Genomic DNA, 23,258 nt, shown 5'->3' on the forward strand with positions numbered 1-23,258 from the left:
GAATATGGCAATAAGCACGCCCCATTTTACCTTACATGGGACATTGTTAATGGTAAAACGGGGTTATATTTTAACCCCTCTGCCTACACCTTCGGATATAACAGGCGTGATATTATGTATGTATTTCCTGAAAGTTAAATTCCCTTTTATATAAACCTCTTATCATTTAAATACATAATCATCGTATTATATTGATAAGTGTAACTTCACGCTTCATTGAAATAGATATTAGAGTAAGCAGGCACATACATAAAGGGTTATGTTTGCTACGAGAAAACCAGTGTTGTGAACGGAATTGAGGACTTTGCGCGTTCTTGAAGAATATAAGGTAGGAATTATGTTTTTAAATAGTACTGAATATGTTTTTTTTATCCCATTACTGTCCCACTGGTGGGCAAGGAACTCCTCCCAAATTAGGGGGGATTTAGGCCTTGAGTCCTGCACGCTGGCAAAGTGCGGGTTGGGTACTTTGCGTGATACATGGTACCTAATACAATATTTAATTATCTAAATGTGTTACGTAATTTGAATCAGCACTCTATAACATTAATGAATTGTAGGTAATACAAATGTTGTAAAAATTATTTGCCGATAAAAATAATTGCAAGAGTTTCTTTCCAGCTGTTCTCATTGGCTTTAATTTCTTAGCTTTTTATTAAATTGACTGACTGTAACTTTGCCAATCTTACGTGTCACGTGACAACAATTTGAAAGCCACTATGCTGTACATTGTTTTCTCCCCTAAATTGTAGTGATTAACACGTAACGTCAAAGCAGCAATGTAGGTACTTAATAATGTTCAACAATTTGACGTACACTGGTTGTCAACCGAGATTTGTGATACACATATTAAATTAATAAATTAGTTTTGACAATGTTTTAGCAATCATCACCCTAACAATTTGAACAAAACATAAAAGAACTTTATACTTCAACATTCTCCATGAATCACTATTGGTTAAAACGAATAAAAATCTGTTTAGTGTTTTTTGAGATTGTCGCAGACAGACATATAAATACGGCGGGGGATTTTATTTTATCCAACTACTTAAGTACAGATTAAAGTCGTTTTAGACAATTTTATTAGTGAATGTTGTGCCAAAGAGCTAAGTCTCGTGGTTTACGTCCAGAGACGCGTGTTAAACGAATATATTAGAATAAATAAACAATATACAAGGCGGTTTATTAGCCGGCTCGTTATTTATAGTTTGTAGTTAATCTTAGGCTTAATGTTGTAGTTAAAATTATACAAAAGTCTAATGTTTTATTGCGTACTATTGGCCCTGTGCCTTCGCCCGCGTGGACTGTAGTTTTCCCGTTTTCACAACATTTTTTATTGCTGTTCCCCTCATATAAGTCCCAATTAAGTATTCCACACAATATCTAGTAGTTCTTGAAATAAGCGCGTCCAAACTAAATCTTGAGTTTCGGGAGAAATCAACCTGGACCTAATGTTTAACTAATTCTTGAAAGAACTTTCATTTATTGGTCTATGACATTGGTATGTTTTGCGATAATTTCAGTATACAGATTGATAACAGAATCAAACTAAAAATGAGTCGGTTTTTAAGTATGTTCTCTGATTTTGATTGGACCACAATCCTTTTTGAGCTAGTGGTACAGTTATAAAGACCAAGACCGAAATGAAGATTAATCAAAAGAATTAGATCAAATAGATTTAATTTGACTTTTAAGACAAATCTTGGTGGGAATAAGCGAGCTATGAGTGACATAGGAAGAAAAAAATGATATATTTAACAAGATTCTAGCTAATATATACTTACTCATAACCATAGTTAGCAAGTAAAATCCCATATACTTATCATTCTATTCTCACAATCAATCGGGTCTTTGATCATGAACCATCAATATAATACAGTGACAGTACTGTATGTGCAATGATATGTTTACTTGTGAAGTACCGACGTTCTTTATGTAGTCATGTTATGTGCTAACGTCAAGTTGTGGAGATGTATGGATGGTCTTGATACATAGCAAGTAGGGCTTGTTATAGCTGCAAATATTTTTAAGTAGAATTACTTCGTTTTCAGTATAAAATTAAGTTCTATGATGTGATCGGATTTTCTTGCGTTCATCATCATCATCATATAATAGAGTAATTTAGGAGGTTCAATATCATAAAATAAAGTCACCTTGCTCCTATTTTTTTTTACTTTATTCTATGGTAGTTAACCTAGTGTAAAAGTTGTTCAAGCTGCTCAAAATTTGACATGGCTTAATAACTCTTTACGTGCCCCCTGAAGCAAGGAGACGCTCAGTTCAAATACTATATATACCCATAGATCGTTTACCAACCTGTAAGCCTATAAATGCCTATTATTAAATAAGATTATTTCTTTTAAAACGTTTTTTTTTCGAAAATATCTTTCAGGGGAATCACAGATATATGCTCAAAGGTCACAAATAAATTATAATATACGACATTCAGTAAATTCAAGTTTAATGATAGATAACGTTGCGATAACAGATATATTTTTATCAGTACTTACTTACGAGTTACTTTTATTTATACCAGGATACAATGACCAAAGTAAACCTTTCTCTAAATACATCTAAATGATGCCAAAATTCTAAATTCCAGTTTAATCTGATTATCAGTACCCGTTACTCTGATAACAAGAGCTTGTTTAAATGTAGCGCTTTATTCAGCGCAGTGCGCGTGCGCAGCGTGACAATAAGGGGGAAGTGACGTCATTATGTGATGCTTAGTTATGTGACAGGTGACTGTTGTGATGAAATGTATGGATATCGGGTCGAAAGTTGGAGTGGTGTGAGTCATGGTCAATAGTATGAAATGAGTACGAAGTCCAGTATCGAAGGTTTGACATTTAACATAAACTGCAGAAATATTTCCTACTGTGCCTGCTAGTGGCGCTGATAAGGTTTTCATACTCTCTCGATATTCTAGCCAGACTTAATGGACTGCTTAAAGTCAGGCCTTTTTCTATACATATAGACCGCAAAACATTGTTTGCTATGCTCATTAGTGACTGAAGATTTCTAAAATATTTTAGTAGAAAGGAGATTATGTACTTTATTAGCGCTAGGAGGACATCACATAGAATTACACTATCACATTTTTTTTGTTATTCTCGGCAATCGAACTGGTGACCTCTGGTGACGAGTACATTGAGTCCGTTATATTTTATTCGTTGTGTCAAGGTTGTAGTGCAAATTACCACCTGTTCCCATTTCTCTGCTTAGCACCTATACGCTAATGTGGGTGTCAATGTGCTGGGTTTCTCTTGTTTGGTTCACTTTTACACATACTTTTTTATAGTCGAACAAACTGTTACACCGGATTTATACACACGAATATGAATAAGGTTTGTTACAGGGTACATAACTTATCTACTATTGTGCGTGTTTAATATATAATAGAATACGGGAATTAACGCGAACACGCATTTTACGTTAAAATGCCTAACAGTCAGCCTGCGACCACGGCGAGTGCAACCTGCGCCGAAACGTTAGACATTTTAAAGTAAAATGCGTGTTTGCGTTAATTCCCATATTCTATTATACATAAAACATGCAACGCGAGAGTTTAAAAGTTATTATTGTGCGTGTGCAGCTTTGGAGTGGAGGGTAGTAGTTCGATGGTAGGTTTTGTTAGGTTAGGGGTTAGGTATTGTCCCCCTCGGGGAGTTTCCACCTTGTCGTGGTGAGGGGGCTCAGTAGCCGTGGCAATCCAGCCACGGTGAAGCTAGGAGGGACTCAACCCGTAAGGCTTGACGTAAGTCGGGTTCGGGGGCTGCCGTCTCTTTTGAGATGGTGGTCGCGAGGAAGAAAACCTCTATAAAAAATTACCCTTTGGCGGCTCCGTTCCTCATCCCACAAACCTTCGGGTCGGTGGTATGGGGAGCGGTTCTGGCTGGTGTGGCGGGAAGCAACGGCAGGTAATCTCCTCGCGGGGATTGCTGGCCGGGGCTTCCAGGCCAGTGGGGGGGAGGACGGGCTCACCCGGATTCGGTATCGTTTCCGGGTGGGCAGACTTCAGTCGCCGTCCTCAAACTCGTTATCCCGGCGGAGGCGTCGTGGTCACGTCTCGCGGCCACTGCTGGGACCGAGGGCCTTGCCTTAATTGGCTGGGTCAAGAGGAGAAAACCTCAATAAAAAACTTTAGGTTAGAATTCCCGTGAAACCTGCCCGACCTCACGGTGTAGATAGGGTTACCCAGGTACAGGGGGCTCTGCCTGGGTGGACGGTATATTTCCCCCATACTCGTGGGATCAGTATGAATAGTGACAATTTAAATAAAAAAGTTTGTGGAGAAGTTGGGGACGTAGTCCTTGTTGTAGACGAGGGAATATTCAGGCGTCCTAAGACGCCTGAAAATACTCAGAGGGTGGAAGGAGGTGGAGGGGGTTCCAGGCCCCAGACGCTTAGCGAAAGGGGTTCTAGGTCCCGGACGCTTAGTGGAAGACGTTCCAGGTCCCGGACACCTGTGGTGTTGGTGGCCTCTAGTTCGGGGCAGACGGACCAGCTCGCTGAGCTATCCGAGGCTGAGGAGCCTACGTTTTTCAGGCGTCCCTCGATTAGTGACAGCGAGTCAGAAAGGGACGAGGCTGCCTCTTCGGGCGGGGCCCCGATGTTCAGGAAGGGGCGCCAGGTAGCCAGCGAATCAGGCAAAGGCCGAAAGCGGCCAGTATCAGCCATGCGCCAAGAGGCCGAGCCTCTGGCAAAAGTGAGCCCACGCAAGGGTGGGAAAAAGAAGAGAGGGAAAGCGCGATCGTCTCCCGCTAGCGAAGAGAGTGGCCTCAGCTGTGCCGTAACTGGGTCGATGACCGACCAGGACATAGCCCTGAGTGAAGATGAGGGAAATCGCCTCCAATTGGAGCCAGGGCCGTCTGACCGGGAGCTGGAAAAGCTGACCGCGACAGACATCGCCCAACTAATGTTGCGGCATATGGATGCCGTCCGCCATATTGCGGACCGCTCCAACCTTAAGGGCTCATTTGCTAAGTCCATTAAGGAGGCGGAGAAGGAAGTCCGGCGGGCGGCATCCGAGTTGAGTCGGCGAACCGCCTCGGTCGAGAATGTCGCTTTAAAAGCAGAAAACCATCGCCTTACTCTCAGGGTCGACCTTCTCACCAAAGAAGTGGCGACCCTGAAGGAGGTGGTGGAGTCCTTGTCGGCTAATTCTAGGCCGACTGAGGTGACGTCAGAGGGCGACTTCGATCGGAGGTTTGCCGATTTTCGGCTATTCTTAGACGCCCGCTTCGGGGCCATAGAGGCCCGGCTTCCGCCAGAGCCTCGCCTCCGCCCGCCTCTAGCAGCAGACAAAGGGGTGGCGCAACCAAAGCCCGCCCCGCAGACTAATGTCGCGTGGGCAGTTGTCCCTCCGGCCCCGGCTCCTTCTTCGGCCCCCTCATCTATCACCGAGAGAGATGGCAAGGCCTCCAAGGGCAAGGGCAAAGGCAAGAGGAAAGGGAAGAAGTCAGAGGGGGGAGTTGTACCGACTCCTGCCCCTGCTCCCGGCCCAAGCCAACCTGCTTCGGGCCTTCCGGCGGGCCCACCGCTTTCGCCACCCCTTTCAGAGGGATGGAACGTTGTGGCGCGTAAGCGCTCAAAGAAAGGGGCAAAAGCTGCTGCACTGGCGCAGACGCCTATAGCCGCAGTAACCAAGAGTCCTGCAAAGAAACAGGAGAAAGCGGCGGTCGCACTGCGTCCCCCGTCGGCGGCAGCAATAATTTTGACGGTGTCGCAGGATGCCGTTGCGAGAGGCATCACCTACGCTGAAGTGATCGCCAGGGCGAAACAGAACATCGTCCTGGCGGATCACGGCATCAGCGGGATCGCCAAGATCTGCGTCGCCGCGACTGGCGCGCGGAAAATGGAGATCCCCGGGCCAGATGCGGAAAGAAAGGCGGACTCCCTCGCGGGGAAATTGAAAGAGGTCCTGGGGAGTGACGCGATAGTGTCCAGACCCCGTAAGTGCGTAGATATACGAATTCGCGGTCTGGACGACTCTGTAACTCCAGAGGAAGTGGCTCAGGCGATTTCGCGAGCCGGAGGCTGCCCAGTGGAAGCAGTAAAGGTTGGCGCGGTCCGCAGCGGACCACGCGGAGAGGGTACGGCCTGGGCAAAATGTCCAATCGTGGCTGCAAAAAAGGTTGCAGATGCCGGAAGGCTACTGGTGGGGTGGGTCTCGGCTCGTATTAGTGTCGCTGAACCCCGCCAAATGCGCTGCTTCCGGTGCCTGGCCGCCGGTCACGCCCGGGCCGTTTGTGATTCTGAGTGTGACCGAAGCGACATCTGCTACCGCTGCGGTCAGGCCGGGCATAAGGCGGGGCAGTGCTCCGCCGCACCGCGCTGCATACTGTGTGTGCAGGCGAAATTGCCGGCGGAGCACCGTCTTGGGGGTCCCTCCTGTAGGGCCCCCAAGCCCAAGAGTAAGGCAGGAAAGGCCTCTCAAAAGACGGGGGGTAAGGCTCCCCAGAACAATATGAATGGCCAGCCGTCACAGGCCGGGGAGGCAATGGAACTTGGCAATTAAATAATGGCCGAGATCCACCTCCTCCAGGCGAACCTCAACCACTGCGCTGCAGCTCAGGACTTACTTCTCCAGAGTATGGCGCAGTGGTTGATACACGTGGCAGTGGTCTCTGAGCCCTACATGGTTCCCGCCCGTGATAATTGGGTAGGGGACCTAACGGGCACGGCGGCCCTGGTAAGGTTGGCGTCGCACGGCTCGCCACCCTTCGAAAAGGTAGCGAGGGGTCGCGGATGCGTGGCGGCTTCAATGGGATCCGTGACGGTGGTCGCGTGCTACTGCTCTCCGAACTGTGTCCCGTCTGACTTTGAGCGATTCCTTCAAGAGGTGTCGAGGCTCGTCAGATGGGCACACCCCTCCCCCGTTCTCGTGGCTGGGGATTTCAACGCCAAGTCTGTGGCGTGGGGATCTCCGGCAACTAATGCCAGGGGTCAGGCGTTGGAAGAATGGGCTGTATCGCTTGGGTTGGTTCTGACCAACCGGGGCTCGGTAAACACGTGCGTGCGTCAACAGGGCAGCTCGATAGTGGACCTCACGTTCACTAGCGCCGCCCTGGCACGCCGTGTCCAGGACTGGAGCGTGCTAGAGGAGGTTGAGACGGCATCCGACCACCGGTATATCCGGTATCGGATTCTGCCTTCTCCGGCCGCTCCGAACAGTCCGGGTCGGGCCCCGGGTGAGGCCGGCCCGCGGTGGGTGCTGGGACGTCTCGACCGAGAGCTGCTGGTCGAGGCGGCCTTGGTGCAGTCCTGGAGTCCAGCGCCTGAGGGCCCGGTGGACGTGGAGGTAGAGGCTGAGTGGCTCGTGGACGCGATGTCACGTGTATGCGACGCGTCCATGCCGCGGGCCCGCCCCTGCCTCCCCAGACGTCAGGTGTATTGGTGGTCACCGGAGATCGCGCAGATTCGACAGAACTGCGTGATCGCCAGACGTCGATACGCCCGAAGCCGGCGTCGTCGCCGCAACGAAGCCCGCGAGGCCGAATTATATGCCGCCTATAGGGACTGTCGTTGAGCCCTGTCGGCGGCTATTGTGGACGCGAAAAACAAGGCCTGGGAGGAGTTCCTGGACACGTTAGACCGGGACCCCTGGGGGCGGCCCTACAGGATGGTGCGTGCCAAACTGCGCCCCTGGGAGCCCCCAGTGACGGAGAGTCTCCAACCCGAGTTTCTGGAACAGGTACTAGCAGGCCTGTTTCCGGACCGGGGGGAACATCCTCCCCCGTTTGTGGTTGCGGCGGCGGTGGATTCGGGGAGCAGTACCAACAGTGAGGAGTTTGAGGAAGCAGTCGCGCCCGAAGTCACCTTGGACGAGTTGCACCGGGCGGTGGACAGGCTGAAGGGCCGTAACACCGCTCCGGGGCCCGACGGAATTCCCGGACGGGCATGGGCATTGGCTCTGCCCAACGCGCTCGAATCCAGGGTGACATGGCTGTTCTCCTCGTGCCTGGCACAGGGTCATTTCCCCCGTAGGTGGAAGACGGGAAAATTGACCCTGATCAAGAAGGAGGGACGCCCGCCAGATTCTGCGTCGGCATTTCGTCCCATCGTCTTGCTCGATGAGGCGGGCAAGCTCTTTGAGCGCCTTTTGGCAGCCCGTCTCACCGAGCACTTAATGGGACCGGGACCGGACCTCTGTGACTCGCAGTTCGGGTTTCGCCGGGGCCGGTCCACCATTGACGCGATCTCGCGGGTGAGATCCCTGATTGGGGACGCAGTGAAAGGGCGAGGGGTGGTCGTGGCGGTGTCTCTTGACATCGCCAACGCCTTTAACTCGCTTCCCTGGAGCTGCATCCTCGCTGCGCTCAGCCACCACCGCGTGCCGGAGTACCTGCGGAGAGTGTTAACATCTTATCTCTCCGACAGGTCCGTAGCGTATCCCACGCGGGACGGGTGGCGCCAGAGGATCGTCAAGTGCGGTGTTCCACAGGGGTCGGTACTTGGTCCGACGCTGTGGAACATCGGCTACGACTGGGTGCTGCGGGAACCACTCGTGGCGGGGGTCGACGTGACTTGTTACGCCGACGATACCCTCGTCACGGCCCGCGGCGATACATACCCAGAGGCGGCTCTCTTGGCCACGACCGGCGTCGCCGAAGTCGTCAGCCGTATTCGGCGCCTGGGACTCGTGGTTGCCCTAGACAAATCCGAGGCCATTTGTTTTCATGGGCCTCGGCAGGCGCCGCCGGTCGGAGCGCAGCTAGTGGTGGGCGGAGTTTCCATCAGCGTTGGTAGGTCGATGCGGTACCTAGGCATCGTCCTCGACAGCAGGTGGAACTTTCGGGAGCACTTCCTTCGCCTTGCACCCAAACTTGTTGGAGCTGCTGGGGCACTGGGAAGATTGCTTCCGAACCTGAGGGGGCCCTCGGGTGCATGCCGCCGGCTTTACACCGGCGTTGTGCGTTCGATGGCTCTTTACGGGGCGCCCATCTGGGTGGATGCCCTGAATCGCCGGAACACTGCGGTACTTCAGAGACCGCAACGAGTGATGGCGAACAGGGCCATACGGGGATACGTGACCGTCAGCTTTGGAGCGGCATGTGTCCTCGCCGGGACTCCCCCATGGGACCTCGAGGCTCGTGCCTTGGCGGAACGTTACCGTCAGGCGAGAGCAGAGAGGAACACGGGGACCGGATTACTGCCAACGGGGGCACTCGCGCGGCGTGAGTGCCGCGACGAGATCCTCCGGCAGTGGTCCGAGCGGTTGGTAGAGCCAAGCGCCGGTGTTTTGACCATCGGCGCTATCCGACCGGTCCTGGATCGATGGGTCAACAGGCGACACGGGTCGATGACCTTCCGGCTGACGCAGGTCCTCTCCGGGCACGGTTGCTTCGGGAGATACCTGTGCCGGATCGGCAGGGAGTCGACGATGGCTTGCCATCACTGCGGCTGTGCCGAGGACACGGCGGAACACACACTCGCCGTGTGCTCGGCGTGGTCGGAGCCGCGCGCGACGCTTGTTGACGCCATCGGAGCCGATTTGTCGCTCTCGACCGTGTGCCGGGCCATGGTCGACAGTGGCGAGGCATGGAGCGCCATGGTCACCTTCTGTGAGGAGGTGATCAAGCGCAAGGAGGAAGCGGAGCGGGTCAGGGAGCTCGATCCCCTCGCTGACCCAAACCGCCGACGCCGCGTCGGGCGCAGGCGGGTGGCGCATCTGCGCCGCCTTCCTCCTTAAGTGGAACCTCCGGGTGACGGAATCGGGACTTCCGCCACCCACAGGAGAGGTGAGGTTCCCAAGATAGGTGATGGGCGGGTGGTGTCACGTCCATCGTCTATGGTGTTTGATGTCGTCACTATCCACCCAGGCGGCATCACCCAAGGTAGGGCCCCCTACAGGGGGCGAGCCGCGCATGGCGTGCGTCTTGCGGTACTAGCTTATTGCGGTTATCCCGGCGCACGTCTTTGCGGAAGCGGTTGGACACTCGTCAGGTTTTTAGTGGGCTCTACGGCGGACCACATACCCCGTTTGCGCAGTCCCAGTGCGGCGGGGACCTAGCCGGTGGGTCAACCTTTACAGCGACCCCGATTGGTTTACCTGACGAAAAAAAAAAAAAAAAAAAAAAAAAAAAAAAAAAAAAAAAAAAAAAAAAAAAAAAAAAAAAAAAAAAAAAGGGGTTAGGTATTGTCGAACCTTAACACGTTAAACGTAATGACACTTCCCTTGACAGTTTATTGCATCTCCGTTAATCTATACTAATATTATAAAGCTGAAGAGTTTGTTTGTTTGTTTGATTGTTTGTTTGTTTGTTTGTTTGTTTGTTTGTTTGTTTGAACGCGCTAATCTCAGGAACTACTGGTCCGATTTGAAAAATTCTTTCAGTGTTAGATAGCCCATTTATCGAGGAAGGCTTTAGGCTATATATCATCACGCTACGACCAATAGGAGCAGAGTACCAGTGAAAAATGTTACAAAAACGGGAAAAAAATTTACCCGTTCTCTCTGTGACGCAAGCGAAGTTGCGCGGGTCAGCTAGTTCCTTATATTTATGTTGTATGGTTAACTCATTCTTCGTATTTTACTCTTCTGAACTTATTACTGCTTGTTCCGATTTACAAAACATTAATAAATAACAATAGGGTTAAGGTTTGCCAAGTATTATAGTAAGTCAATATAAACGACAAAATATGAGAACATATGTATAAAAAATACTTATAGATATTCGTCTTTTAAAATACCTATGGGCATTTTCAAAAATAATAGCATAGTTTTAGATATAAGTACTACACAATAATTAAAGTCTCCCTACAAAACGCATTATACCTCCTTATTACTTAGGTGCGTGGCAACTATGTTACTTTGACAGATATTGTAGACATACCTAAATAGTTTTGAGCATTTACTAAAACTGAATAATATTTGAGCCTTTATCCTAACTATAACTACTACAAAAAAGTACTCCACTAGATATAGTCTAGCTAGACTAGCTATAAACCCATCCCCCGGCCCCGCTCGCTGACCTCGTGAGAAAGCCGCGTCGTGAGTGTCGTTCACAAGCCGGTTCCTTCCTTCCTGTGTGCCTGCACTCTCTGTACTGCAGATACACAGACACACAGACGTACAAACAGTCGATGAACTGTGGATAATACTGTATAGATGTTTGTATTTATTCTGTTATGAAATCTACTGATGTTAGTATGAGATATTATTATGAAATGTAAACCATTCTTATTGAAAATGTGTAACAGAATCGATGGAAAAGGCTTAAAAGTAGTTGAATAGGTAGGTAGTATTGTAAGCAACCATTTGTGTTGACACTTGAAAGATGGGTGACCGTTTGGTAGTTTTAATAGCAGTTGAGCCATTAGTTCGCCATGTGTTGTTGTAGGTACCTACCTATTTTTTACCGTTTAGACAAGTGATATTTTTTTAGGCACAAGCTAAGTAATTCGAAGGAAATAATGTAAATGTTTAAAACGATACACAAATAATAAAATTCAGTTCTGAAAGCAATGAAATAGAAGTTAAACCTCTTCAACTCTATTATTTATATTAAATAAATAAGTTATTATAATATTAATCGGGCATGGTTCAAGTTGAAACCATGAGAGTTGATTTAAATGCTAAAACCTTTTAACATGCCATCGGTCATGGTAAGTCATGACATACCTAACAAACGCTATGTGAGCACACTTATTAAAAAAAAATAGTCCTGCCATCTGTTGGTAACATTTTGAAACTTAATTATCTGTCAATTTCCGATAAAACTCCTATCTCCTAATGGTTAGTGTTAATTATTAAGATATTCTGAATAGTTGATTACTACAAAAAATACCCTACTTAGTTAATCTTAAAACATTATAATAAACAGTCCCCAAAAATCCCCTTGACCTTAAAAACGACAAAAACTAATCGATAACAAAATTCGATGCGATAAAAGAAACGCTATCGCAATGAGTAGGTAATAAGCAAAAAAACAATAATATTTACACAATTAAGACATCTCTATCTACCTATTACGAGAAAAAGACACGAAATATCGCATCAGGAATCAAACCCCACTTGCATCGAACTAACCAAGTTCGTATATTCAGAAACCGCAACCACAAACGTATAGCCTACGCAATGAGGTGGAAAAGATAACAAGTTAGTTTCGTAACAGCACTACACAACACAGAGCCGACTCTTGCGCCCGCGCACCACTCCGCCACTAGACACCGCCCGACGCGGACGTTTCGCGCCAATATTTGACAGCACCTGTCAAACTCCCGACAGTCCAGAAATCCCGCGAGTGCATTAAAAACAAAACAAAGAAAAAAAAATAGTGTTTACTTTTTTTGGAATTTGAATTCGGTGAGTTTATTTTTTTTTGTTGGTGTCCTTGTATTTTAATTGCGGTTATTATTTTTGATTGTGACTTTATGTGAATGGTTCGTTTTGAAATGTTTTTATTAAGATTAGTTTGATGTTAGACGTGTTTTGTTGTTTGAGCAATTTGAATTTTAAATTATTAAGTAAAGTTTATACAGGAAATATTTCGAATAAAACTCAACTAGGTACGATAAAAAAGCAATAAAAAATATTAAAATTTTTACTTCGACATTTACTTTTAAACTATTTTAAAGTATTTAAACAAAGTAGTACATTCATTAAAATAAACATTAACATCGATATTTACATAAGTAAATAGGTAATGAGGTTTTAAACCACAGAGCACTATGAAATTATATAAGCCGAATTACACAAGTCCAACTTTATAGAAACATACCTAAGTTGAAGTGAGTGGCATTACGGCGTGACCTTTGCCAGTTAGCTAACGAAATAACACACCGTGAAGCATACAAACATACATGAAGTTCTTTGTTTATATCGCGTGTGAACTCGATCGAAATTAAGTTACGATTACTGATAACTGTAGCTCAAGGTAACGCTAAATAATAAAACTTGACTGGGTTAACATTATTAAACTTGTACTCGTAAAAGTTTATCCAAAATATATTCTGTCAATTTTTTTCCTTAATTATGTGGACCTACATAATTGTTTAATACATTTCTTGAAGGCATGCATAGTTCCCATTCCACACTTGGCTGTAATGAACTCTAGGCCTAACCCCTCCCCTCGTTGGGGAAGAGACCCTTGCCCAGCAGTGCTATAATGTTTAAAAAAAAACAGAGTGAATCATTATACTCTGAACTTATTTGATCACACCGAATAAATGAAATTGTGTCGTCACTATGTGGTATTTCTATACTAAAACATAGTTTTGACATTTCATTAAGAGTAGCTGATTTCACTTGTTGTAATTGTTGTTATAATACAAACATACATAATATCACGCCTGTTATACCCGAAGGTATAAGCAGAGGTGTATGACAGGTGTATTGTTGTTATTATAATGAAATATAGCTCATGTCATGTCAGTGTAGCAGTGGTCCTCGGACAAGACAATTTCGCAACCGGTTTAACTGCATACTTAAATTCTAGCTTCTGCCTGCGACTTCAAGTGTAAGGCTTCCTTCGATTAAAAATATATATTAAATCTAGGTTTTAAACCTGTGTGCCAAATTTTAATACAATACGCTGAGTAGTTTTTCCTAAAAATTGACAAAAACAACCATTTATTCCTTACAAACCTGCTTCTATAATAGACTTGGCTTTTGCCTGAATGCCCTTCCGCGTGAAAAGATTTCCCGGGATCATTATTAACAATCGAGGTTACTATTTATAAATTATGTCAAAATCTTCATCAAAATTCATTCATACATTTTAGCATGAATGAGTAACAAACATCCATACACTCTTACGATATTTTGCATTTTTAGTAGGATGGGGTTTTCCCCTTTGGTCTGCGAAGGTCTGATGATCTTCGTGGAAAAGCCGATGGCCACTGCAATCCGGTTAGACTAGATGCCGATCATAACACACCTAGTTAGTATTATGGATAAGAGAGCTGGTATTTTATTGTACTATTGTAAGAACACAGTAAGCCTCGCTCATTGATAGCTTATTTTAGACTTTACTTAGGGATGGAATATTGTTTTTACCAGGCATATTTTGTAGGACAAAACACTTTAATAGTAGCAAACGAGAAATGTCCTAGCATTGATGTTCTGATTATCTAAAAGAACACCTTAACTCTGTTCTGAATTGGTACCTAGTTACCTGTTATTTGTATGTGAAGTCCAAAGTGCCCAAATCGGTATACAGTCTTAATGCTACATTTTTGTTATGTATAGCCATTCCAGTGTACTGCCTGCTCTACCTTGTTTTTATTCTGATAATAAAATTTTTCAATAACTTACAATATTCTTTGTTGTGCTCGATAACGTTTTATGTTAATTTCCACCAGCTGTTCAAATGTTTCATGAATATGTTACGTTTCATTCAAACAATGGCTACGACTTTGCTAATTGTTACTTATATTACTGTATAGATAATACTTTATGAGTCAACGTTTCGCTAGTAAATACGTAAAGTAGTATAATGTTTTAGAGTTTTCTAAGTTTCCAACTTCTATTATTGTTTAAATATAATTTTCTTTAAATAATGTTTACAACTTTATAAACTATTGCATTTTACTCACACCTGTTAAAAGATCTCTAAAACTATGGGACCGCTAAAAGATATCTTACACTGACAATCTAATATTAAAAGAATACGGATATTTTTTTCTGAATTGCACAAATAATTGTTCCATGTGGGAATCGAACCCACGACCTCTAGATGCAATGGTAGCGGCGACCTAAACAAAGAACTGCGCTTTAACACTTATTTCGTGAAAATTAGTAATTTTGATAAACTGTTATGTAATCAATAAAATCAATTAGTAGTAAAAAGAACCTAATAGGTAGTTTCTTTATTTTTTACCTTGGACCTTTTAGATACGCTTGCTTCAAAGTAGCTGTACAAGGTTGAAATTTGTTTCATAAAGAAAAATAATGTCGAATAATTTATAATTCTTGGCTGAAAATTTTAATACATACATGTTATAACTATCCGAAGGTGTAGACCGAGTTATACATGGTACGAGTTTCACCATTACCAAGGTGAGTCCTATAAAGTTAATAGGAGCCAAGCCACTTTAAGACTTTTCTTCCTAATCCATTTTCCATATTCTATTGTAAATTAAAAAACATCAATGACACTTTGCTAGAAACGGAAATCAAACTCGAAACATCTCAATCAGTAGTCGTATACACTACAGGCAAGGCGACAGAGACGGCCTGTAAAGCATTTCAAATTTTTGTTTGTTGGCTAATTAATTTCGTATCAATAGCATGATAAAATTATGACATCTACTCAAAAAAAATATCTTACTTATTTTGTTGCAAGGTAAAAAGCTGCAATTACAGTCTGATTTTAAACCTGCGTTCGAACTTAATCTAGAACAGTTATCATAATAGTTTAAGACTGTATATCCTTGAGATAACCGCAAAATCTGTGTCGGTGTTATACACCGCGAGTGCGGACCGACGACCAGACGTTTATTGTTTTAAATTAAACAATATGGGACGCCGCAATCATCCAGCCGGACTCCCCACCCCTCCCCACACTGGGAAGAGGAGTTATCAATGAAATAGATCCGAACATTGGCACTTAAATAAATAAATAAATAAATATCATTGGACAACTCACACACGGTCATTTGATTCCAAACTAAGCAGAGCTTGTACTATGGTAACCAAATAACTGATAAACATACTTATATATTTCTAAATACATACTTATATAGATAAATTGACATCCAGGCTCAGAACAAATACTCGTGCTCATCACACAAAGATTTGTCCCGGGTGGGATTCGAACCCACCACACGCGGCGCTACGGTTGTTGCGGCGAGGTGACCGCTTAAACCACTGCGCCAAACGTGCAGTTAAATACTTCACTGATATTATCAATGCGACAGTATGTATGTTTGTAAAGCTTAAATCATCTAATTGAATTATATTCGAGCGAATTCAAAACAAACAAAGGCTACGTATTTTTTCATAAATAATTTTGCTCTTTATTATTTTCTTAGCTTATGATGCTTTTTTAAAACCACTGCTGGGCAAGGAAATGAAGGAGGGTAGAGCCTAAAGTCAATTTTATTAGATTTAATATCGAATATATTGCAATAATTCATTAAAGTTATGATTCATACAAAATCCATACATTATATTTCATAATGTCAATTAATATAATGTAGGTATTTCACTGAATTTCGTGATAAGATTATCGGCATGCGGTTGATTTCGTGTTTGTTCAATACATTTTAATCTTATTGAAAACATAGCCAGACCCAGCAGTGGGATAGAAATCAATCACTTTAATTTTAAACCATAGTTTTAATTAAAAATAGTTAAAATCCGTGAAAACCACGTATACAATCTAGTTAAATATAATAAGCAAAATTTAAAAAGTACTTTAAGTAGGTATATTATTATATGAACGTATGTAGATATTTAATTTTTGTTATGACCACAATTATGTGGTTAACTATCAATAAAATAATAAAAAAAGCAATAGAACCTGTTTATGTCTGTTTCGTGAGTAAAACAAGGATAACTAGAGGACAAAAATAATATTACATATATAATTTTACATAAGCGTTATTTTATCTTTAACCATTCATGATACAAAATGAATATTATTAGAACCTAAAGCAAATTATTAAGAATTTTCTTCCCAATTTATGACCAATCTATGATGTATTATAAACCGCAGTCTTTTAGGCCCAACCTTCTGATTGACAGAATAAGTATCGATACTTATTACAATATTGATAATGTTCAGCAATTTTTTTTTTCTGACACTCAGACAATAGTGCTCTCTTCTTTAGAATGTTCCTCACGTAAAATGAATATATTTTACAGACACTAGTCTAGAGTTTAGAAGTCTGTCAAGCCGTTCTCAAAATCTTCGTAGCCCATCAAAAAAATTTAAAATTCTCTGTCATAATATCATAGTCTTCCTGCACTGAAGAACAGCTTATAAAACACCTATCATTAACAACATCGGAGTAGAAATAATACCTCATAATTTGATCATAAAAAACCCGCTATTTATTACCCAGTACATAAAACTAACAGTTCTCTATAATAATACAAAGATTCTTCTTCATTTTAACTCAAATCGTTTCGAATATCTTATACTTTTTATCTAAAATGTGATAACAGCAGGGGAAATGACAAAGATCTAAGATATTCGATAAATAATAAATATTCAGTGGTCAAGTCTTATCAGATAATGGTCTAAGTGTGTGTTTTGATATATCTTGATGATTAAGAAATAAATAATGAACTTATTAACTGCTAATGCCTTGTTAAATCTAGTAAATATGCCGCAATTATCGTAGACTAGCTGACCCGCGCAACTTCACTTGCGTCACATAAGAGAGAATAGTTCAAAATTTTACCCGTTTTGTAACATTTTTCAATGGTACTCTGCTCCTATTGGTCGTAGCGTGATGATATATAGCCTATAACCTTCCTCGATAAATGGGCTATCTAACACTGAAAGAATTTTTCAATTCGGACCATTAGTTCCTGAGATTAGCGCGTTCAAACAAACAAACTCTTCAGCTTTATAATATTAGTATAGATAAGTTTTAGTGCATTAGAAACCTTAAAACGACCATGAAGACTGTTACCTGCGCCAAAATGTAAAGCAAACCAAAGTTAACTGCAAGTTCATGTTAAATCTATACTAATATTATAGAGCTGAAGAGTTTGTTTGTTTGATTGTTTGTTTGTTTGTTTGTTTGAACGCGCTAATCTCAGGAACTACTGGTCCGATTTAAAAAAATCTTTCAGTGTTAGATAGCCCATTTATCGAGGAAGGCTATTAGCTATGAATCATCACGCTACGACCAATAGGAGCAGAGTACCACTAAAAAATGTTACAAGAGCGGGGAAAATTATGACCCATCCTCTCTTATGTGACGCAAGCGAAGTTGCGCGGGTCAGCTAGTTTATCATAATATTAGATAGTAAACAGGCAACACGAAAATTCGAAAGAATAACCTTAAAATTACAAATAAGATTGTCAAAGAAGTTTTTCAAATGGTATTCTCAAAATGCAGGTTTAAAATTATCTATAATGTAGTTTGTGAGCCTGACAAGCAACTAATACCAACCAAACGACCTATCAATCAAGTTTTGAAAACCTGTTATCTTACATCACTGTGTTTTATAAACAAACAAAAATGTAGTAATACATATTCAATACAAAATTTCAAAAAGCATCACAATTATTTTGGAAATACCAAAATGTTGATGCAAGTAACATTCACTATAGCTAGAACTTTCATAACGACTAATTAAATCAAAACTATGATTTTTTTTTCCTTAATAATAAGATTGGAATTTAGGCTTAATGATGAGGCTAAAAATCTAGTTTTCGAAGAAACGATTGACCTACAGAAATTGATGATTGGATAATAAAAAATATAGACTTCTGCGGGTCATACGTTTATAGATTGCAGGTAAGCTACCAGCGAATCAGAGATAGAATTTTACCTAAAGTGGAGCAAACGACGCCAATGACGTCTATTTTAACCCAAAACCTATAAAACCATTATTAGATTTTTATACTATACTGTATGTGCTCTACGAGACACTTCTGAAACCTTCGAAATCAACTTTCTAACTCTTGGCAGTCATACGATTTCTGGACGAAAAAACTTAAGCATAACTTTATGATTCACGCCTCAGTGTAGCAGTGCGCCAATTTGTCCAAAAATCAAAAACTAAACATATTTATGACCAAAAAATGTATATTTTAAAACGAATCTCAAAATTTTGAAAACATATCGAAAGCTACTCGGATCAAACTCGTTCAGTTTAAGATTATATAAACATTGAACAGATGATGTTATAACAGAATGGAATTGTTTTCATAATAACATTTTACTTTACTTCGTATTTGAAAATGTACGAGGTGAAAGGTTAACTTGAGAAATAGGAGCATGTATTTTGTTTATACAACGTAAAGAGATTGGGTTATGCCACTTAACTCCAAATCCATTGTTCTCTAAACTTTAACATCCCATACATTATTTCCACTTTGACTCCAAAGCAATAACAGAAATTAATTTACAGCTAGAAATATTTCCCTACATCAATTCCACTTAACTCCAAAAGAGTTTTTGTAGAGTTAGCAGCAAAAATTATATCTTGACGATATGTTGGTGTAAGCCCATATACCAAACGTCCTGGTAATTTTTCACAAAACAGTAATTTTGATTTAAGTTATTATAATTAGGTTAGTCAGTTCATCGTCCTGAAAAACGAACACCGTAGGATCAAAAGTGCTATCCTGGTGAAAAGATTGAAAGTCAAGGACGACAGGATTAAGCTGAAATAATAAAATATGATATGTAATTATGTTATTTTTAATATGTAAGGCGACAGATGTGTTTTTTCTTGGTTGTCCTGGCAACGGCGCGAGAGCGAGTGCGTACGCCTCGGATGTTACGTCAGTTGAAGGCCCATAGTGACTTCAAGAAGAATACTCCGATGGATATTGCTGTCACTTTTAAGAGGACGAGGAACTGATGTGAGAGCTCACCCGAGAAAAAAATGGGAAAGGGAAAGATAAGAAAGATCTGAAGGTGCTGTGAATAGAGCTGTTGAAGGTCTGGAATTTACAATAGCCTCTATCTGGATCAGGCATGTTGTCAAATGAGTAAGGGTCATGACTCGACGCAAAAGATGCTTCGTGCATTTGACAGCGGCCTCCCAAATGCCATCAAAATGTGGAGAGTACCCTGGAATGAATTTAAACTCTATGCCTTTGTTGGCTATGTCTGATTCTAGACTCTTGTAAGAAGCCTGTAAGAAGCGTAAAAGCTCGTTAAACGCTCTCACAAAAGTGGTGCCGTTGTCGGAGTACACGCGCTGTTCACTTCGATGTTCTTATAATTTTAGTCAAGTGATGTTTGTTACAATATGTGTTGTAATAAGATTGGATGTTCAACATTATAATTATTCAGGGCCTGACCATCAAAGTGTGGAGGCGCTGTTGCAATCAGCCTTCACCCCCCAAGAAGAAGGAAGAACGCACGGTGGCGAGGAATGCCCTCGCGCGCCCCACCTGCGCGTAGTCCAGCGGCTTGAACTGCTCCCTCTGCATCCATGTCGTCCGTATGGCTAAATATTTTAAGCTGCTGACTCTACTTCTGCTGATTTCTTGGAGTTAAAGTGGAATGAATTATATTTAAATAAAATATTTATTAAAACTGTTTTGGAGTTAAAGTGGAACGTTTTTTTGGAGTTAAGTGGAATAACCCAAGAGATTTTCGTTCCTTTATTTCTTTAAACACCTACATCATTTAATCGCTGCATCACTCCAATGTAGACTGGCAGAAAGTGTTTTTGGCATTAAGTTCGCCTTTATTATAATCAATAAATAAAGCGGGACGTTGTCGAGGTTTGTTATAAGATGGGTGATCATTTACTAACAAACAGTATCAGTTGGCCACTTTCCTTATTTTGGAGGGCTGTTTTTTGAAACCTCAATGACAATCATTAGGTACCCTAAAATATGGTGAAAAGTATTTAAGAAACTTTCAAATATTACTTTCTTCAAATTACAGAGGAATTTTGACAGTAGCTGTGACAATTTACTAGTACTACAGTGCAATCATAATTATATCGGATAAAAGACTAAAATTAAGGAATTATATTCAGATCAGCCCCCTAACGGATATTTTAAGAAATATATTTTACAATTTATATCAAACGTTCGATATATCATCAAGGCGGCACGACTATATTAAAAGGTCATAATTTACACTATAGGTAAACAGAGTAAGTAATATACTAACCCAAATCTAAACAGGAATTAGGTCCGAAAAAGAATATCGCGATCTCACAATAACCGGCAAATGATTCATATTAGTATTCAACATAAGATATCTTTTTGTCTAGCCTCTAGGATGAATAGCGAACATCTGTGCCTAGAAACTGTCACGGTACAATGTCACTATTATGTTATAAACAAAAGAAATGACAGTAAGTGTAGAGAACTTTGAACCGGAACATGTTTTAAAATGCTTTTGACTTGTCACTTAGTAATAACAAGATGGTTCGGCAAATAATTATTTTTTAAATATTTTGCAAACGTAGATTTTTTTTGTTATGAGATCTGGAAATCAGAAATAACTTAGTTTATACAGCATAATATGCAAAACATGAAATACTGTTCTAAGTTGGTCACTAAATTAGCAAGATTGAGGCCTTAGCAACTTGGACTTTTTACTAGTTTCTTCAGGTATACCTGTGGAACTGTCAATAAATTAATTCCCTGGGCTGTAATGTTGACAAATCAAATTACTCGTAGCTGATAACAAATCATTTATTTCCATGGGAGGCTGCACACAAGCTCCTTTTGGCATCGACGTTTAAGTCGCTTTTCAGAAGCGACATCGACATAATTATGACGCAACATTCTGTAAAAAAGGTAAATTATAATCCAGTGCTTTTTGGGTAGCAAAATTACAAAAATAGGAACTAAAATCTATTCTATTATACACCTACTTCTTCTTATCTCTGCATCACCCGTAGGTTGACTGGTTAAGAATGCCATTGGCATTAAGTCCGCCATTATACAACTTTTGTATATGAAGGTAATAAATAAAATAAAATCTAGTAAACAATCTATCGTAACAACACAACTATAAAAAAACCGCAAAGTTAGCCATCTCTTGTCGGCAACACAACGGCCTAAGTTGCCAATTCTATACCAAAATAACTTTAAACCTAGTACTTATATAGTACCTATCTAGACCTATACGTAGGGAGGATAGTGTCAGTATTCCGGTTGAGAAACCAGTTAGTCAGTACGACGCATCCAACTACATCAGATGCACTACGTTCATTATGATTCTTTATAGCTTCTTTGATATATGCCTATGTTTTAAGTAAATAAGCTTTTGTTAAAGGCCCTCTTGCGTGTTTGTTTGTCACAAATGCAGTCTATATTTTAATAAATTTTATTAAAATCGGTGCAAAAATTAGTTGTAAATAGTGATAGAACAGACAAGCAGAATTTTTTTCTCAATCTTGACATTTGTTTTATTATCGAGGAAGATAGATATAAAATTACGTAAAAATATTATAAACTAGCTGACCCGCGCAACTTCGCTTGCGTCACATAAGAGAATCATAATTTACCCCGTTTTTGTAACATTTTTCACTGGTACTCTGCTCCTATTGGTCGTTGCGTGATGATATAAAATATGCTTTTTATTTTCACGAAAAATATTCTTAAAATTATTTATATCTCATAATATAACGAAGTCGCGCTAAGGCATATCCGCCATTAAAACAGTTGCCATGACAACGGAATTTTGTTAATTTAATGTCATTATTATATTGATTATTCACGACTTCGTTCGCCACCTGAATTTTCCCGGGAAATGCGTCATTTTCCCGGGGTAAAAAGTAGCCTATGTCCTTTCTCGGGTATCGAAATATCTCCATACCAAATTTCATGCAAATTGGTTCAGTAGTTTACGCGTGATTGAGTAGCAGACAGACAGACAGACAGACAGACAGACAGACAGACAGACAGACAGAGTTACTTTCGCATTTATAATATTAGTATGGATTAAGAGGTAATTTAAATTAGAGTTATTTTTTTAATGATTCTACTACGAACTAGAAGTTATGTTGCAGAGGATTTCAAAATGTCACAAAGTAAACACAAATAGACTAAAAAAATAACAAATAAAAAATTTAAAATGTCAAGCTTATATAAAACTGTTACCTTCTTGCTTCTAAATGATAATGTAAAAATGAGCACAAAGAAGTAAATACTCGTAAATAATGTAGTTTAGAAACAAAGTCATCGACCGTAACAAAACAACTAGATAAATGGTTTGTAATGTTGCTTTTATCATAATTAATTTAGTTCCTCGTCTAATATTCTTTGTTTTGTTTTTTCAATTATTATTTTCGTTTAATAAGACCTATGACTAACGTTAATGTCCTGAAGTAATAAATATTTTACATTGTTTATTGCTGTAGGTAAACTACGGTTTTGAGTTAAAACCACTGCACCAATTTCGATGAAAATTTAAAGTCATATACAGGGTTTTATTCTTTAATTTCCACGCGATTTAATTATTTTTATATTTACATTTCAACTTCTGGTCAAAAGTGAAAACCTACTTATGAAGTAAGGCTCATATTATCTATGTCTTTCATAGTCTCTACCTGCCATTTTTCAACGACTGCAAAAAAAGTAAACGTTTTCAATTTGAAGTGGTTTTTTAATACATAAATAAATCGAAAGAAGAGGTCCCATTCGAAATGC

The 23,258-nt window shown here is 41.3% G+C and overlaps 2 protein-coding genes across 3 annotated transcripts in view; both read left to right on the top strand.

The window, feature by feature from the left end:
* Nucleotides 1–307: 307 nt before the first annotated feature.
* The window catches only part of LOC142981188 (high affinity copper uptake protein 1-like), a 51,315-nt gene continuing 28,364 nt past the window's right edge, over nucleotides 308–23,258 (top strand). Inside the window, exon 1 of one of the 2 annotated variants that reach the window (XM_076126901.1) lies at nucleotides 308–328. The gene's annotated coding sequence lies outside the window, so the exon portion shown is untranslated. Of the gene's footprint in view, nucleotides 329–12,130; nucleotides 12,311–23,258 lie in introns of those variants that run through there. The other variant, XM_076126899.1, reaches the window with a different exon arrangement.
* LOC142981264 (uncharacterized) lies at nucleotides 6,524–7,531 on the top strand. Its single transcript, XM_076127060.1, has one exon. The coding sequence runs from the start codon at nucleotides 6,524–6,526 to the stop codon at nucleotides 7,529–7,531; it is 1,008 nt and encodes a 335-aa protein (XP_075983175.1).

The sequence above is a fragment of the Anticarsia gemmatalis genome, chromosome 19 (genome assembly GCF_050436995.1).
Source record: "Anticarsia gemmatalis isolate Benzon Research Colony breed Stoneville strain chromosome 19, ilAntGemm2 primary, whole genome shotgun sequence".
NCBI classification, from domain to species: domain Eukaryota; kingdom Metazoa; phylum Arthropoda; class Insecta; order Lepidoptera; family Erebidae; genus Anticarsia; species Anticarsia gemmatalis.

Bases quoted from the DNA above. Each gene is read 5' to 3' on its own strand.
- LOC142981264 (XM_076127060.1), top strand. From the start codon at position 6,524: ATGGCCGAGATCCACCTCCTCCAGGCGAACCTCAACCACTGCGCTGCA.